The sequence below is a fragment of the Saccopteryx leptura genome, chromosome 12 (assembly GCF_036850995.1).
Source record: "Saccopteryx leptura isolate mSacLep1 chromosome 12, mSacLep1_pri_phased_curated, whole genome shotgun sequence".
In the NCBI taxonomy this organism is placed as follows: domain Eukaryota; kingdom Metazoa; phylum Chordata; class Mammalia; order Chiroptera; family Emballonuridae; genus Saccopteryx; species Saccopteryx leptura.
Window position 1 is genome coordinate 29644660 of NC_089514.1, and position 14822 is coordinate 29659481.

General features: G+C 39.8%; 1 protein-coding gene across 1 annotated transcript in view; it reads left to right on the forward strand.

Annotated features, from left to right (window-relative positions):
• The first annotated feature begins 674 nt into the window (after positions 1–674).
• COL28A1 (collagen type XXVIII alpha 1 chain) overlaps positions 675–14822 on the forward strand; it is a 169901-nt gene continuing 155753 nt past the window's right edge. The window contains exons 1-3 of the mRNA XM_066353840.1: positions 675–813; positions 5258–5417; positions 6346–6902. Of these exons, the coding sequence (XP_066209937.1) occupies positions 5294–5417; positions 6346–6902 (681 nt within the window). The 5' untranslated portion in view covers positions 675–813; positions 5258–5293. The remainder of the gene's footprint in view (positions 814–5257; positions 5418–6345; positions 6903–14822) is intronic.

Genomic DNA, 14822 nt, shown 5'->3' on the forward strand with positions numbered 1-14822 from the left:
AAGAGAGAGATGAGGGAGGGGTGAAGAAGTAGATGGTTGCTACTCCTGTGTCCCCTGACCAGGAAGTGAACCCAGGACATCTACACGCAGGGCCAATGCTCTACCACTGATCCAACCGGCCCGGAACCCTCACAAGAAATTATTGTAATTTAATTCCTTATATTAGAAACTGAGGTCCCAATGTTAGAGACAGAACCAAGGACTAACTTTAGATCACTCTCTCACTATATACTCTATAAATCTTTTATTATGAAAACTTTCAAAAATCACAGATGTAGAAAGACTAGAGTAATAAGCTTCTATATACTCATCATCCAGCTTCAATAATTATTGCCTCTTGAGAAACTAATGTCTGGAGTCCTTTATAATCTTTCACAGAGTTGTTCAGAACCAGTATCTAACAGAGTACTTACCCCAGGCAAAGAAATGTAAAAATAGAAAGTGAAGAATGTAGCATGAGAAATAAAGACAGGCTATCAATAAATGCCTAAAATATAAAAAGTGTGCTCAAGATGTTTTTAAAACTGTCTGGAAAACAGAGACTTGTGTCCAAAAGGACACTGTTCCTTTAAATCACTTACTGATCCCACCCAAATCTTGCACCTTGGCCAAATGCCTGACCACTCTTGTTTTAACTTAGTCTAATAAACATGAAAAAAAAAAAAAAAGATTGCAAAAGATCCAAAGCAAAGACAATTTTTATTTCCCACAGAGCAGACAACTATCCAATAGCCAACTCCATCCCCAGCGATGGTCCCTGCTGTTGGCATTTGCTTACTCAGTCGCTAATTCCTGCTTGACAGACTTTGTAAGGTAAGACATAACTGCTTTGTTTTAGTCCCTTGTAATCAGAGAGGACCATGAGGAACTGTGGAAGACTAAATCATTTAAATACTTACTCTGTGAAGAAACTTATCAAAAATCTTTATCCTCTGCTATTATTTTATTTTGGTTATTAAAGAAGATGAATAATTATAGAATTTCAAAATGTAGAAATTTAAAATTTATCTTAAAGTTATTTTAAAATTAATTTAAACTTACAATCTAATTGCATAGCACTACAATGATGTTAATATCTTTGGGGGCATTGTTTTCTCAATTTATAACTAAGTATTAACTGCAAAATACTTTAAAACTTGGCTAGTTTGACAATATGAACAAACTACTGCTCACAAAAATGAGGGGATATTTCAAAATGAATTTGAAGTGGTAAAAAAAAAGAAGCATTTGATTTTTTTTTTATTAAACAAGAATATCAGAAAAGTAAACAATAAGTCAAAGAAAGTTCCATTATGCAAATGAGATGCAAAACCAACTTTTATTTCATTGGTGAAAATGCACTGTACAAAAGGCTGAAAGTACTGGAGTATCTGCACGTTCCCTGATCCCCTAATTTTTGTGAGCAGTATATTTATCCATCATTTTTTCTTTACACAGAAACAAATGAGATGCAAACACTGTGAGTAAAATTGGCAAACTCTGCTCAAAGATCATTTCACTATGAGAACTCATAAAATATAGGCTCTTGTAGTTATTTATGCTGATGTTTACCCCAAATAAATTTTACGCAACAAAGGCAAAAACATGGCACTTGGTTTATATTTCTTTCATTTAACTAATGACATTTTCCCCCTGAAACCTATTTTACTTGTATGTGATATTTAAATGAGAGAAAGGTGGAATTATTTAAAATGGAGGCAAAATAAAACATGGTAAATTAATTAGAAATGGGTGAGCTTTTGAGATGCCAAACTAATAAAGATTTTAGGAACGCAAGAAAACAAAAACACTAACGAAAGAAAAAAGATGTAAGTATGTCCCCTTGCTAATATCAAAAAGAAACAGAAAGGAGTACTAAGCTTTGTTCTGGGAGAGCTAAATAATAAATGCTAGTCCTGGCCAGGTGCTCAGTTGGTTAGAGCATTGTCCCCATAAACCAAGGTTGTGGGTTCAATCTCTAGTCAGGGCACATGTAAGACTCAACCAATAAATGCATATATAAGTGGAATAACAAATCAATATTTTTCTTTCCCTCTCTTTCTTCCCCTCTCTCTCTTTTTAAAGATCAATTTAAAAAAAAGGTTAGAACGAATTGTAACAAAATATGAGATATTGTGATTATTATTAATGATTAAGTTGTGTTAGTGAATGTTGCCTATACAGAGGTTCAGGTAGGAACTTATAATTACATGTCAAGAAAACTGTATGAGCAGGTGCTTAGTTTTAGAAAAAAAGATAAGTCTTTATTTAAAGCCAGCATTTTGTTTTTTTTTTTTTTTTTCTGAAGCTGGAAACGGGGGAGAGACAGTCAGACAGACTCCCGCATGCGCCCGACCGGGATCCACCCGGCACGCCCACCAGGGGCGAGGCTCTGCCCACCAGGGGGCGATGCTCTGCCCATCCTGGGCGTCGCCATATTGCGACCAGAGCCACTCTAGCGCCTGGGGCAGAGGCCAAGGAGCCATCCCCAGCGCCCGGGCCATCTTTGCTCCAATGGAGCCTTGAAAGCCAGTATTTTCAAAGCCTAAATTGAGACCTACAAATGAGAAGAAAGTGGTTGTCTTCTCAAGATCCCTCATGGTTATCACCTTCTTCAGGCTTTTGAAGAGTCATCTTGATCCTGTAGCTTGTACAAATAATGTTCTCAATGAAATTAAAGTTCTCAATGAAAGTCAAGTCTCAGTCTCCTGTTCACAAAACTGCTGAGAAGCTCTTTCTGGTATATGCTCAACGAAAGAGAAAAGTCACATGTAATATCAGGACATGATGCTATTCCTCTTCCCCCTCTGAAAATGCAATAGCAGCTATGTTTTGCTACATAGCCTTATCCTTACACTAATCTTCAGAAATTAACTTGAACATTCTTTTGTATTCTTCTCTTCAGTTAGCAAGGAGATTACATCCAGAGGACCCTGGATGTCCTCTGTGTATTCTATTTCCTTAGGACAATTCTTGTGGGGTTTTTTTTACCTTAAATAACAGTTTTATTATTTTTTGTAGGGTATTACTTAATATTTTTTGTTCTTTTTTTAAAATTTATAAATAAATTTTTATTAATTTTAATGGGGTGACATCAATAAATCAGGGTACATATATTCAAAGAAAACATGTCCAGGTTATCTTGTCCTTCAATTATGTTGCATACCCATCACCCAAAGTCAGATTGTCCTCCGTCACCTTCTACCTAGTTTTCTTTGTGCCCCTCCCCCTCCCCCTTCCCCTCTCCCTCCTGTCTTCACATCTTAGCATACGTGGTCTGAAGAGACATTTGGTCAGTTGCTCTTGATGTCCTTGCTAGCAGAGATGCTTGTCCGTACTGATACAAATTCAGCCTAATAAAGTTCCTGCTAGATGATGCTATTTGAGAAACAGACTGTGGCATGGAGCCACTCATTGGTTCATTCCCAACCCAACAGCTTTGCTTCCCTGTGGAGGTCCTCCATCTGGCAGGTATGAAAGAAGTCAGTCACCCATCTCATTTTTCACCGCTTTTGCATATATTTCTTCTCCCTACTCACAGTCTGGAAAAATCGTGTTCACGATTTCCCAGCTCCCATTCCCTGAAGGCAAGGTGCCAAAGAAGGAAAATGTGATTCCTTTCCCAGAACTTCTGAAGTCAATATAGTTTAAGCAGGCAAACATTTCCAAACCATGGAGAACATTGATTCGAAATAAGCTTTCTTATTCCCATTATTGAGTATAGGGAGCTATCCACACTTGTGTCTTTTCTTACCAGGGAGGTGTGTGAATTTAAAAAGTCATTAGGTGTATAACTGGGCATATTGAGTGATGGAGATAGCTGAAGATTTTAATACAGGATTGCTCCTTCCTTCCTCCCTCCCTCCCTCCCTCCCTCCCTCCTTCCTTTCCTTTCCTTTCCTTTCCTTTCCTTTCCTTTCCTTTCCTTTCCTTTCCTTTCCTTTCCTTTCCTTTCCTTTCCTTTCCTTTCCTTTCCTTTCCTTTCCTTCCTTTCCTTTCCTTCCTTCCTTTCTTCCCTTCCCTTTCCTTCCCTTCCTTCCTTCCTTCCTTCCTTCCTTCCTCCCTCCCTCCCTCCCTCCCTCCCTCCCTCCCTCCCTTCCTTCCTTCCTTCCTTCCTTCCTTCCTTCCTTCCTTCCTTCCTTCCTTCCTTCCTTCCTTCCTTCCTTCCTTCCTTCCTTGAGAGAGGTAGGGAAAGAGAGACAGAGAGACAGGAACATCAAGTTGTTCCTGTATGTACCCTGACTGGGTATCAAACTGGCAACCTCTGCGCTTTGGGATGACACTTCAACCAACTGACACTTCAACCAGCCAGGGCTTCATGTTTTATTTATTGATTGATTTTTAGAGAGACAGAGAGAGGGCAGGGGAAAAGGAAGCATTCCTTTGTTGTTCCACTCAGTCATGCATTCACTGGTAGCTTCCCATGTGTGCCCCGACCAGGGATTGAACTCACAATCTTGTTGTTTTGGGAAGATGCTCTAACCGACTGAGCTAAAGGGCCTGGGCCAGGATTGAATTTTGTATTCTTAATTTACCCAGTAAAATAGTTTCACATATCTGCTCAGAAGGGGTGATTCCTGATTCCAAGTCCTATTTCTGTCCGTTAGCTGGTAGAACAATGTTGCTTAGCAAGTCTATTTTTGCTCTCATATTCTTTTGATTTACTGTACTGGATAAGCAATGTGGTCCAGCCTGGAATTCTGGTGGAGATACAGTTTCCAGGAATAAGAGAATAAAAGAGGAATGGGATTCTAAGGAAAGAAAAGGGCAACTTAATTTTTTACTTGACCTCTGAACTCACTGAAGTTATGCGTATAAATAGTAAGACTAAAATGGTGATGATTCTCTACAACTCTGTAAAAATACTGGGATTGTCAGGATTTAATTATAATGAAAATGAATGAAATGACCATGTAGCAGTCTGGATGTGGAAACGTCAAAGCAGACCCTATGATCGAACCATAGTCACCATATGGAATGGGACTGAGATGTTTTAAATGCCTCTCCCGACTCCCAGCTTCCCATAATAAAATAGGAAATTCACACTACTTAGATGTAACTCCTCAATTTATAGAAATATTCACGAATAAATGTTGGCTGTGGTGCCATGATTTATTTGGATTCGAAATTTTTAAAATCTCAATGTGCATAGTGTTCTATTAATATGAACGAAAACTCTTCTCTAGCCATGCGCCAGTTTTTATTTCTGCTGGATTGGGATTAAAATAGCAAACATTATATTTTATTAAAGTATTTATAATTAATTTTTCTATGAAAGGTGCTACAGGCAGATGATTTCTCACCATCTACCAAAATGTGGAACAGAAACTTCGTCTTCTATCTCCTGCTTTCGCCAGCTTTTCTGAGCCAAACCATATGTGGACAAAGACGGAAAGGATCCAGGTCCAATTTACTGGCAAGGAAAAATGATCTCCAGGGTAAAAAAAAAAAAATAGGTTTTGTTTTCGTTTTTAATGATTAGTTTTAGCCTGTTAAAACACAAATATGCATTTTTACCAGTAGCATTGGATGTAAATAGCAAACCACACACACACACACACACACACACACACACATGCATATATGTGACATTCTACTTTGATGTTATTATATTATGATAATAATACACCTAACATACTTATAGGCCATACCTATAAAAACATTAGAGTTTTTAAAGTACCTGGACATTTATCATCGCAGTTAAGCTTCACTGTAATCTTATAAGAAGTAATAGAGATCGCCACTTTCATATAAACAGTCAAGGCCCAGAGAGGTTAAGAGGCACATTCAAGGCTGTAGGAAAATGAACTAGTAAGAGAGACCTAAGATTCAATCTGAAATTCTCTGCTTTTAAGTTTCTTTCTCCCTTACCATTGCTGCAATGTGACGTGTATAAGCCATTTCCCCCCTTAATTAAAAATAGTTAACAAAATAAATAAAACTACAAAACACCAAAATAAGCTGGGGTCTCACCAACATGACAGACAGCTTGCGAAATAGATGGAGTAGTATTTACTTCTAGACAACTTTGCCCACTGTTTGTTGAATTTTTAAACTACGATGCACTTCTTTCCTCCCATTTTAAGCAGGTTTTATTTTGGGAAGATGCTCAGAATATATGCTGTAATTTTTTAAATTATTGCTTTTGATTTGCATGAGTTTACAAAAGAGAAAGAATGTGTAGACTTGAAAAGAATGCGTAGTTCTTTACACCTTAAGTCCTATCTATAAGGTGCTTCTCTTTCTCACTTCCCTCTCCTCTCAAAAACCAACCATACACAACATACCTCCTCAGGGCTTTCCTAATGCAATACTATTTCACGAGGAGATACCAGTATTTTGCCTAACCGATTTGTTCTATTTCAGACTCCACTTGTTTCATAGATGTTGTCTTCATCGTGGACAGCTCTGAAAGTTCTAAAATTGATCTCTTTGATAAACAGAAAGAGTTTGTGGATAGCTTGAGTGACAATGTTTTCCAATTGACCCCAGTTTACTCCCTGAAATACGACATTAAACTTGCAGCCCTTCAGTTTAGTAGCTCTGTCCAAATTGATCCACCCTTTTCTTCTTGGAAGGATCTACAGACTTTTAAGCAGAGGGTCAAGTCTATGAATTTCATTGGGCAAGGTACTTTCTCCTATTTTGCCATCTCCAATGCCACTAGGCTACTTAAGAAAGAAGGACGTAAAAACAGTGTCAAAGTTGCTTTGCTGATGACTGATGGCATTGACCATCCAAAGAATCCAGATGTTCAAAGTATTTCTGAAGACGCCAGAGCTGCAGGAATATTATTTATCACCATTGGACTTTCTACTGTAGTCAATGAAGCCAAACTTCGTTTGATATCTGGGGAATCATCTAGTGAACCCATTCTTCTATTGAGTGATCCAGCCCTTGTAGATAAAATTCAGGATCGCCTGGTAGGTATCTAATGATTTGGATATATATATATATATATATATATATATATATATATATATATGATATTTCTTAATATTTTTATTATAAATTCTGTAAAAATAGATACTGGGTCAAAAAAATGAAAGGAAAAAAGAACCCACCTTAGAAATGGAAAGCCAACTCTTTTCAAAGTCCCTTGCTACTTCCTGGAGAGTTTACACCAGAAAAACTGGAGAAGTATTAGGCTCATTCTCTAGAATTGCATTCCTAACTTTATCCCTAGCCTATGCTGAGGAGTTGGGAAGGAATACTTTCCAATAATACACTTCAGACTCCTGTTTATACATCCTGGGCTCATTGAACACTGCTGACTTGTGTGCAATTTGCAGTCAACTTGTAGTCTGCTTTAAATCGATCTTTTTCCCTTTTTATGTGTGCAAAGATATTTTTGACTTTGTATCACATATTGCCATATTATGCTCAAACAGAGTTCATAGACTTTCAATTTCTTTAAAAAAAAACTGTCTGATTGTTTCTTAGGTGCTAGGTGCTAATAAGGCCACCCAATGTAAAATCACCCACAACTGCAGTCACCCAACAGTTTCTCCCATCAGATCAAGGAGTCCCCCTCGCCTGGTCTGATTGGCTGTGTCAATGTTTTTGTCTTTATTGGTTGGTTAGCTGTGTTAAGAACTTTTCCTCGCGGCTTGGTGAAACACAAGGCAGAGCAATCAAAACAAAATCTTTCTTCGTAATATATGTTTCTCAAGGAAAACACTCCTGGAGAAAAAGTGGTTGAGTCATTCATTGTGTTAAAAATTGATTTTCTTAAAATTATTGATTTTCTTTTATTTCTGTTTTTCAATGAATTTACTGGCACGACATTGGTTAATAAAATTATTTAGGTTTCAGGCGTACAATTCCATAATACATCATCCTTATACAGTATTGTGTGTTTACCACCCCAAGTCAAGTCTCCTTCCATCACCATTTAAACTCCACTTTATCCTCTTCTAGCTCTCCCCACCCCCTTTCTCTCTGGTGGTCACTATGCTGTTGTGTGACTCTAAGCTTTTTGAGAGCAAGACAAATGTGTCCTTTAGGTACTGAGCATTTTATATGGCTGTTTTCTGCAGGTTGGAAAAAATCTCAGGCTTCGTTTCAGAGATTGTTTACTGCTTTGTCCCTCCCCCCAATCTTTTCTCCAACATTACTCTTAATTCTTACCCAGTTGCTGTCAGCAGAGACCCTGAGTTCGTCTTATTGAAATACTAATTATCATGTCTAGAGTGCTCTGTGTATCAGGCATTGTTCTGAGCACTAAACATATTTTATTTCATTCCATGCTTACAATAATCTTGTGATGTAGGTACTGTTAGTATTATCATTTTATAATTGAAAATTTAAGGCCAGAAAAAGACCCCAGAGTTTGCGTGCTTAGTCTGTAAAGTTTTACTGAGAAAAGAAGAGCAGGGGTTAATGTTACTCTGAGCATCTCTTTTGTGAGTGAGAACTGTGCAGGGTGCTTGGCTAACTGCCTAGTCATTTACAGCCTGTGCTGTAATTTCGGGAGTCCTCACCAAGGCCCTGAAAGCAGAGGGTCCTAGCATGTGCAGGAGAGAATCCCGGGGTGGGTAATGAGTTGCCTGTTGCTGACTGTATGTAGAAGATGCAGGACAGGAGCTCCTTGTTTTGGCCAGATGTGAAGGCTCAGGAGATTTGTACTCCCTCCAGACACACCCTTGCCAAGAGCTCCTGTACAACTGAGGACACGGGCTCTTGGCAGTCGACTGGAAGTAAGACTGTTTGCTCGTTTCTGGGGAAACCCCAAAATGACCAAGCATCCTAATGACTCTGCTCTTCCTTAGCATCCTGTGATTTCAGCTTGTTTGTTCAGATGGCAGCTCTGTGAACAAGCCCCTACTTGGAAGGAGATGCTGCTTTCCAAACACTTCCAGAATCCAAAGGGCTTATCGGGCTCTTCAAATAAAGATACACCAAGGGTCAATGTTGCGGATTGCCACTTCAAGGAGGAAGCACTTGACTTTTCATCAGACCATTGGAAAAATTCCTTCTCTAATTTATTTCTATTACATCACTAGTTAACTTTTTTAACCCCCCTTTTTTTTGGAGGGTGAGAGGAGGGGAGATAGTGAAGCAAACTCCCAGATGCACCCCAACCAGGATTCACCCAGCAACCCCATCTGGGGCTGATGCTTGAGTACCAAGCTATTTTTAGCACCTGAGGCTGACACACTCAGACCAACCGAACTATTCTTTGCACTTGGGGTCCTACTCAGACCAATTGAGGCACTGGCTGTGAGAGGGGAAGAGGGAGAGAAGGGGAAGAGGGAGGAGGTGAGAAGCAGATAGCCACTTCTCCTGTGTGCCCTGACTGGGAATCAAACCTGGGACATCCATACTCCAGGCCAATGCTCTATCCACTGACCTGCCAGCCAGGGCAAATATTTTAACATTTTATTTTGAAATAATTATTTAGTTGACTTTTAAAAATAAGTTAATTAGCTATAATTTCTGAACAAAACTGCATTTACTTAAAGTACACAATTCCATAAGTTTTTTTTTTGTTTTTTTTTTTTTTGTATTTTTCTGAAGCTGGAAACGGGGAGAGACAGTCAGACAGACTCCCGCATGCGCCCAACCGGGATCCACCTGGCATGCCCACCAGGGGGCGACGCTCTGCCCACCAGGGAGCGATGCTCTGCCCCTCTGGGGCGTCGCTCTGTTGCAACCAGAGCCACTCTAGCGCCTGGGGCAGAGGCCAAGGAGCCATCCCCAGCGCCTGGGCCATCTTTGCTCCAATGGAGCCTTGGCTGCGGGAGGGGAAGAGAGAGACAGAGAGGAAGGATAGGGGGAGGGGTGGAGAAGCAGATGGGCGCTTCTCCTGTGTGCCCTGGCTGGGAATCAAACCTGAGACTTCTGCACACCAGGCCGACGCTCTACCACTGAGCCAACTGGCCAGGGCCACAATTCCATAAGTTTTGATAGATGTATATACCCAGGAAACCACCCCCTAAGTTTTTTCATGGACCTTTGCAATACGTCCTTCACTTGCCCCGCGCTACTACTGATGTTGACTTCTCACTCTAGATTAGTGCACATATTCTAGAATTTTACATAAATAAACTCATACAGTGTGCTCCCTTTTTCTGTCAGGCTTTGTATTCCCAGCATAATGATTTTAAACTTTATTTGGGTTGTTTTTTTGTGTCAACATATTATTCCTTTTTATTGCAGAGCAGACTTTAGTTGAATTTATGGACACGAGTGTCCACAATGAATAGATTTTGCAGGAGCCAAGACGAATTAAGGAATTTTTGCGCATCCTTAACACCCCTAGTAGGAAGTGTTATGTAAAATCCCCATGAAAACATTTCAGTTCTAAATCACCCAAGAGAGATTTACAATTCTAAATTGAAAAATAGTTCCTCTTTCTGTCCTATTATAATTTACATAACAGATTGAAATCTAAGAAACTCAACCCAATCTCCTGGATATATTACTTTGTCCTTTAGAAGAGCAAAAATGAGTGTGTGGAGATTAAGAAATTTTTTTTTTATTCAATCACTTTTGATGTTAAAATTTTTTAAAAACCTTTATGGGAATAAAGGTAGTGACAAATTGGTCTTTTTCTCTGATGATTATTAAGAAAAACATCATTTTAGGCCCTGGCCGGTTGGCTCAGCGGTAGAGCGTTGGCCTGGCGTGTGGGGGACCCGGGTTCGATTCCCAGCCAGGGCACATAAGAGAAGCGCCCATTTGCTTCTCCACTCCCCCCCCCCCCCCACTCCTTCCTCTCTGTCTCTCTCTTCCCCTCCCGCAGCCAAGGCTCCATTAGAGCAAAGATGGCCCAGGCGCTGGGGATGGCTCTGTGGCCTCTGCCTCAGGCGCTAGAGTGGCTCTGGTCGCAACATGGCGACGCCCAGGATGGGCAGAGCATCGCCCCCTGGTGGGCAGAGCGTCGCCCCCTGGTGGGCGTGCCGGGTGGATCCCGGTCAGGCGCATGCGGGAGTCTGTCTGACTGTCTCTCCCTGTTTCCAGCTTCAGAAAAAAAAATTAAAAAAAAAAGAAAAACAAAAAAGAAAAACATCATTTTAGCGTATCTCTTTACATACCAAAAAGAGATCAACTTGATAATTGCTGCATCATTTTTAGAATCCTGTGCTTTATTAATTTATTAATTACAGCCCACTTCCCAGTTTTTCAAGGCTCCCTTTCTTTAGAGCCTTATTTCTATTGTCTGTTTAAGATTTTTGTATCTTGTTAAAGCTGCAATTGTTTTTGTCATAGAGTTTGTAATCCTTGCCTGCTAAGTTATTTTCATCCCATTTGCCGTCATGCTGTATAACTCTGACAGCTTCCTCGTATTTCCTCTCTTTCCTTTTTTTTTTTTTTTTTTTTTTCCATTTTTCTGAAGCTGGAAACAGGGAGAGACAGTCAGACAGACTCCCGCATGCGCCCGACCGGGATCCACCCCGCACGCTCACCATGGGGTGATGCTCTGCCCACCAGGGTGCGATGCTCTGCCCATCCTGGGCGTCGCCATGTTGCAACCAGAGCCATTCTAGCACCTGAGGCAGCGGCCACAGAGCCATCCCCAGTGCCCGGGCCATTCTTGCTCCAATGGAGCCTTGGCTGCGGGAGGGGAAGAGAGAGACAGAGAGGAAAGCGCAGTGGAGGGGTGGAGGAGCAAATGGGCGCTTCTCCTGTGTGCCCTGGCCGGGAATCGAACCTGGGTCCTCTGCACGCTAGGCCGACGCTCTACCGTTGAGCCAACCGGCCAGGGCTCCTCTCTTTCCTTTTTACAGCATTGACCTCACTGTTATTCACCAAACTGGCAATTCTGTTCTATCCTTCTTACACATTTGTGCCATCATGAAACTCTGGCTCCAAGAATAAAATGCACCTTCTTTGGCTATAGCGAGGGCCTTTATCTATTTATCCTTTTTATTTAAAATACAGTATCCACCTAGACCTTAACTGAACATGCCCGTCCCTCTGGTGTTGACCATCTTCTCCCTCTATTCTGCCATTCAGCCCAAGAGCTGCCACTAAGACCCAAGGTCTCTGCTCTGTCCATGTGGGTTCCTCTGTCCGCGCCTCTCAAATGTCCTTTCTCACTGCTTCTTTTGTCTTATGGCCCACACTAGTCTTTGTGACTTTTTTCCTCATAAACTTTGACATATAGAACAACATTCCATCAGAGAGCTGGCCCTTTGCATTCCTCCCTTCAAAATTGTCCAGGAAATCCACCTATTCCAAGAAACGATCTAGTTATTGCCTCCCTTCCAAGCTAGAGCTCCTTCCCACGCTGCTTGCTATGAGCTGTCTGTTTTCTGTCACTGGGGCTTAAGACTTTGTATGCCCTTAAGGATGGAGCTTTGTTCATTGTTTGAAACAATCTTATCTATTGTGCAATTTTGGGTCCATTTATGTTCCCATAGAAATATAAATTCCAACACACAAAATATCAAATGAGTTCCAAAAATAATTAGTGTTGTTATGGTTTTAATCCTCACGGCACATATTTTTAGACAGTACTATGGCAAAGTGGAAGTTGAATTTTTAAAGGAAGAGCTAGAAAATTGTAAAATTACACATCAGGCACAGTCGCAGCTAAACTCATGAGTGTAAAATTGATATGGACATTGCTTATTGTAAAATGACTGTAAAGTAACAAAATATTGAAATGTTCTTCATTTCACTAATTCTCAAATATTCCAATTTCACTTCTATTATTAGTTGTCTTATTGTCTCTCTTGAATTCCTTTCAAATTCCTTTTCCCTCTCTCCCTCCCAGAAAAAAACCAAGTTTATGACATGTTTTAAATATTTCCATAATTTGGATCACATTGCTTTTTCATTCGATGTTCTTGGAAATTTTTTTTTTTACATTGAAATATGTAGATATAATACATTTTTCTAGCTGCCAAATTATTTCACGTATTCATCCATTATACTGTTGGTGGATATTTTAATCATTTCCAATTTTTTACTGCTAAAAATATTGATTGCCGAAATGTACAAGTACAAGAATTTCCGTAGGTTATGTCTGGAAAGGTTAGGATAACGGGTGGAAACAAGGCCTTTTCCTGGACAACCTAAGCATACACAGCAGCTTTCTAGGCACGGTCAAATAACCCGGAGAGGCGTAATGCCATCTTACACTGAGACTGCCATCGCACCTGGGTTTCCACTTCTCCACGTGACCTGCTAGGTCTTAATGACTCATCTTTAGGACTTCTGCTTTCAGCCTGGATTTACACTGGTTAGTAATTTAAAATCATTGGGTTGGCAGGGAGTGAGTGAAGAAAGGGGGAAAAAGACCATAGGTGAAACACTAAATTGTGTATAGGGTTGGTAGACAGAGTTTTATAGCTCCCAAAATTTTGTGGTCAATCTTTCTCACTTTATTTATGTGGAAAATGAACTAGAAAGAGTACATGACTTGCTCAAGGCCACATCAGTTCTTAAAGGTAGAAAGAGAATTAAAACCCTGGATGATACTCAATGCCCAGCCTAACTTTCCGTCCTGCCAAATGGAGCCACTTAAAGCATTTTGCTATATCTCCCATCTATATTATCGGTTTGTAGGGAAATATAAATAAAGTAAAAATCCTCAAAAAAATGAAAAATAAAACTGCCTTATGATCCAGAGGTTTTATTTCTAGGAAAATATCTGAAGAATCCCACAATACTGATTGGAAAGAATACATGCATCCCTATGTTCACTGCAGTGTTATTTATAATAGTCAAGATTTGGAAGCAGCCCAAGTGCCCATCAATAGATGAGTGGATAAAAAAGCTGTGGTACCTTTACACAATGGAATACTATGCAGTCATAAAAAAGAAGGAAATGTTACCCTTAGTGATAGCATAGATGGACCTGGAGAGTACTATGCTAAGTGAAATAAGCCAGTCAGAGAACAATAGATACCATATGATTTCACTTATATGTGCAATCCAATTAACAAAGTGAACAAGCAAAATAGAAACAGACTTATAGAGTGCTGGCTGACAGCTATCAGATGGAGGGATTGCTGGGCTGGGTGAGAAAAGGTAAAGGGATTAAGAAGGAAAAAACAACTCAGACACAGACAATAGCATGATGATCACCAGAAGGAAAGGAGGGTTGTGGGAGGAGGTAGAAGAGGGTTAAGGGAGGGTTAACGGTGATGGAAGGAGACTTGACTTGGGGCGGTGAACACACAGTACAGTGTACAGACAATATATTATAGAATTGTACACCTGAAAACTTTAATTTTATTAACAAATGTCATCTCAGTAAATTTAATAATAATAAAGTAAAAACAAAACTACAGGGATGTGGAGTCCTCTCATAAAAGTACAACGCTGATTTATCTTGAACTGCCTCATTACGTTCTTCACTTTTAATATCTTGCAACAAATATTCTAGAGCGTTTTATTTCCGCTTTTTATCTTATCGTATGTATGTTACTCCTTCTGATTCAGTTATAAGGCATGACTTTGACACATAATATCTACCTTAAGAAAGCAATAATCCTATCTGTAAACATAGGTAGTTTTTCCGAGTTTGACTTCAGACATGGCCTTCTGGACACTTGTCAGATGATACCCACTGAGTGTGGAGTAAGGTGGTGAGGTATAGATATTGGACAAAAACTAGATTGTGAGTTTCTCTAAAATTCGGAATTTAAAGTAATTTTGAAAATTATTCTGGCTAATTCATTTCTGTGTGGGTTAAGTATGAAGTAGCACTGAACTTGGTCAGGCAGCTCAGCTCAAGTGTGTGAGCTTGGATAAGTCACAACACTGCAGACTAAGTTTCCTTATTGCAAAATGAGAGGTTTAACCTGATTGTCTTCTAAGGCTCATTAATAGTTCATGAAATTATAACCCTAAAACTAGGTTTCCAAATGAGTGCATATATAAATATG